General features: G+C 42.7%; 1 protein-coding gene across 1 annotated transcript; it reads right to left on the minus strand.

Moving 5' to 3' along the window:
- Positions 1-2310: 2310 nt before the first annotated feature.
- On the minus strand, positions 2311-4605 carry LOC119424882 (chymotrypsin A; the record flags this gene model as incomplete). The annotated part of the gene is given in 5 exon segments (XM_037692398.1): positions 2311-2533; positions 2627-2760; positions 4120-4300; positions 4374-4452; positions 4526-4605. Coding segments are annotated over 5 exon segments (636 nt in total), but the record flags the coding sequence as incomplete, so codon positions are not given.
- Between the last annotated feature and the right edge of the window lie 69 nt (positions 4606-4674).

The raw sequence follows: 4674 nt of genomic DNA on the forward strand, positions 1-4674 counted from the left end.
ATATCCAGCAACAATATTTATGAAGAGTTTTAATCTGGTTTTCGCCTCCACCATAGCACCGAAACAGCTCTAATAAAAATAACTAATGACTTTCTTCTTGTTGCTGACTCTGGTCTTCTGTCTATCCTCATTCTACTGGATCTAAGTTCTGCCAATCTGTCATTCTGTCCTCCTCAACAGACTAACCTCCATTTGTATCTCAGGTACTCCGTTAGACTGGTTCAAATCATATCTCTCTGGCCGCACTCAATTCATTCAGCTTAAATCCATTTGTTCCCAGTCTTCCCTCGTCTCCACGGGTGTCCCCCAAGGCTCTGTCCTTGGACCCCTCCTTGTAATCATTTACCTCCATCCTCTAGGTCACATCTTCTGCAAATTTGGTATCCATTTCCACTGTTATGCTGATGACACACAGCTCTTCTTGTCAACAAAACCAAACTCCACCCACCCACCCTCCATCCTCACCGACTGTCTCAATGAGCTAAATAACTGGTTTTCTAACAATTTCCTACAACTAAACAGTAACAAAACAGAAATCATTCTTGTTGGTACCCAAAACTCTATTTCAAAATCAGGACATCTTCTCATCCCCCTTAACAACTCTCTGCTATCCCCCTCGCCTCAGGTCAAGAGTCTTGGTGTCATCCTCGACACCACTCTCTCCTTCACTTCACACATTAACAACGTCACTCGGTCTGCCTATTTCCATCTCCGAAATAATAACCGTCTCCGCCCTTCTCTCACACCCCGCTCCACAGCCATCCTTGTGCACAGTCTTGTGACTTCTCGGATTGACTACTGCAATTCCCTTCTTTATGGCCTCCCCAACAAATCTCTTCAGAAGCTGCAATTGGTCCAGAACTCAGCTGCCCGTGTCATAACTCAAACCTCCTCCTATAACCACATCACTCCAGTCCTGCAGCAGCTCCACTGGCTCCCAGTTAAATCACGCATCGTCTTCAAAATTCTTCTTCTCACTTTCAAAGCTATCCACAACCTTGCCCCTCCGTACCTATCTGACCTCCTACACATCTCCATCCCCTCTCGCTCTCTCAGATCCTCCTCTTCATTACACCTCCATGTCCACCTCCATCTGCCCGCCTCTCCACCATGGGGAGCAGGGCCTTCACCTGCTCTGCCCCTCATCTCTGGAACTCTCTACCCCCTGACTTACGAAACACCACCTCTCTTTCTATATTCAAGACTGCTCTGAAAACAAATCTCTTTAGAATCACTTATCCTTAACTTTGCTGTATGTATTTTATACTCTTTATGTATTTTATGTTTCAATTTATTCCTGTTGATCTTTGCACTGTGCTTGTTGTTTGTTTTTACACAATCTTTCTGATATGTTTCTTACTGTAATGTGTCCTTGGGTGCTTTTTAAACAAAATGACTGTACAAAAAAAAAAAGGACAAAAATTCACCAGCCGCCACTGAAAATGATGGATGGTTTCTCTTCACAAACGAGTTAAAACTCAGGTTGTTCCTGTAGTCCGCCATCTTCCTTGCCGTTTGCTCAAACTCTAACTATCCATCCATCCAACCCTTTTCTTCCTCTTATCTGGGGTCGAGTTGCGGGGGTAGCAGCCTAAGTAGGGAGGCCCAGACTTCCCTCTCCCCAGTCACTTGGGCCAGCTCCTCCGGGGTAATCCTAAGGCGCTCACAGGCCAGCTGAGAAACATAGTCCCTCCAGCGTGTCCTGGGTCTTCCTCTGGGTCTCTTCCCAGAGACTCTAATTATTTTGAGGCGATCCTAGCCAAAGTGGTTCAAAATATCCTGATGCATGCTCAATAATCCAGGTAGATAAATTTAACAAGGTTAAGTCTGGTCCTCTGGATGGATTCTTTTTTTTTGTTTGTTTATACGTTTTTTTTGTCCAAAAGACTTCTTCAGTCTGAGGAACTGCAACAATCTCAGAAGAGCAGTGAACCCATCCATCATTAAACAGGGGCCTCCATGTTCAACTGTCCCTCTCTGACAATGCTGTTATTGCTAGTATCACTCAGCCCTCTGTGAATAGCAAACAGCCATCAGGGCAATAACTATTAGTAGTTAGCCTGATGGTCCTCCTTTATCATGTGAACAATTAGTTCTGGATGTCACCAACAAACTGGTTGATCCACTATGAGAAGGTGCTATTTATAAGACTGACCTATGACACATACTCTGAGAGCTAACACATTTAGTAAAATCAAGCATTAGATTGGGTGTCACTGAGAAGGTTTTGATGGCAACAACTCCATCCCTTCTCAATGAGAGATGGTTCTACTTTTAAAAAATTGTGTAGACACAGATGACAGTGACAAGTTTCAGTTTCTGGGTTTTATTGAACATAAGGTTGAATGCGAAGGTGTTCTGCTGAGTGTGCTCAGTTGGCAGCAAGGATCTGATCCATCCAGGAACGCAGCTTGGTGACACGAGCGTACACACCTGGTGAAGAGGTGCTGCAGGTTCCACTGCCCCAGGAAACAATACCCACCAAGGTCCATGATCCATCCTTCTGACAGACCAGAGGACCACCAGAGTCTCCCTGAAAATAAAGTCAAGGGCCCAGCACATCAGTAAGAGCTCTGAGGTCAAACATGGACCTGACTGACAGAAGTTTGTTGGAGGAACCACCCACCATGCAGGAAGAGGCTCCGGAAGCACCAGCGCAGATCATCAGGTCGGTGATCTTGCTGCCCCAGTAACGGCGGCAATCGTCGTTGGTCAGGAGGGGCAGGGTGGCCTGCTGCAGGCGGGCGGGGGTGTTTGCATCTGCAGCAACACACACCACATCACACACATTCAGCTTAACACACACAGGGACACACAAGAGCACCATCTACTGGTGGTCACATTTATACCAATACCGTACCAATTTATTTATACAGCACTTAAAACAGCAACAAGGCCAACCAAAGTGCTGTACAAAAGAAACAAACAAGTACAGCGGACAGGAAAACATAAAATAAAAATATAGATACAATAGCAGCAGATAATAACTAATTGGCCAACATGGTAGAATACAGACAGGATCAAAACAAATCACATTGTGTCAAAGGCAAGGGAATAAAAGTGGGTTTTTAGGCGAGACTTAAAAACTGAGTGTGGGAGCCTGCCTGACACGCAGTGGCAACTCATTCCACTGGCTTGGACCTGCAACAGAGAAAGCCCTGTCACCTCTGAGCTTATGACGGATTCCTGGAGCTGAAAGAAGCATCTGGTCTGCAGAACTCTTTGATATTGGCTTTTTTTGGTGTTAACATTTATGTTTTCTTTAAAAAAAAAATCAATAATAATAATAATAAAACAGTATATAGTAATTAGAAAAAACAAAATAAAAATTTTCTGTGACAGGAACTCAAAATATAGACAGATGAAAGTTTTTGGTATAACGAGCTATTTGCAACTTCATTTTTTTTTTTTTTTTTTTTTATTATTTTATGTGGCAGCACATTTCTTAAATATTTCCCTAAAAATAATAATTAAAGAAGTTCTACTTTTAGATACAAACATTAAAAAAGACAAAACAAAAATAGCAAGGAAAATTAAGTATTTTTACATTTATTACCACACAATTTAATGTTTTTTTATTATATAGTAAACTTTGATCTCTTCTTTACAGTTATTCCACACATTTATCGCTCTAACAGATTTAGATTTGTTTTTATTATTTGTCCTGACTGTTACTTCATAAAACAACCTTTTTATGCTTATATAGTTAGTTCCTTTAATTTCAAAATCTTATGTTTACAGTTTGGAAGGAGATTTTTAAATTATTTATACTTTATAAAGGCAGAATTAACCTCTACTAGATCAGAATTTTAAAGCTGCAGTGTAATAAAAACATGTTGGTTATATCATGATAAAATGATCCAGCCATAATTCTTACAGCTTTTGTGTTCTGCATTTAAACAGGTTGTTAGGTTTTTCCCTACACCTCCACACAGTAATTCTATATACATATTTAATGGTTTTAATTATGTTTTTGTTCATTACTGCTATTGTTTTTAGTTCTTACATTATTTAGACGTGCCTTTCAACCTAATGTGCAGTCAAATGTCCCTGTGAAAAGACTTGAGCTGAAACCAGGAGAGGCTCAAACCCAGCTCTGTGATTGGGTGTGGCTCTTACGGTTGTATTTCAGCAGACCCCAGCCGGAGGTCACACACAGCATGCCTCCAGGGTAGTAATCGCTGGTCTCGGCCACGCACACGGGGGAAATACGCGTGTTCAGCTGGGCGGGGCTGGCCAGCTTGATGAGCAGGATGTCGTTGTTGATGGTGAAGCCGTTGTACTTGGGGTGTTTGAATACCTGACAGGAAGTGACATCATTAGGACCAGCATGTTCACTGGGGGATGAAGTCCTGATGCTGAATGTCACTTACCTCGCCGACTTTCATCACCTGGATGGGCTCAGCGTTGGAGGAACGGTCGTGTTCTCCGAGGACCACCTTGTGAGTCATCCTGCAAACCAAACCCAGAGATCAGTTTTCTGTTCCATCACCTCACCACAAGCATGTCTGTGTGGGACGCTTACTTGACATCGCAGTGAGCAGCTGTCACCACCCAGTTCTCGTTGATGAGGGAGCCTCCACAGAAGTGGAAGTTGGTGGAGTCCTGAAATAGTAACAACACAGACACTTGAACACACCGGCACTAGATTTGTGTACATGTCTGCACCTGAAT

This window comes from Nematolebias whitei, chromosome 2, assembly GCF_014905685.2.
Source record: "Nematolebias whitei isolate Nwh7 chromosome 2, NemWhi1, whole genome shotgun sequence".
Lineage (NCBI taxonomy): Eukaryota > Metazoa > Chordata > Actinopteri > Cyprinodontiformes > Rivulidae > Nematolebias > Nematolebias whitei.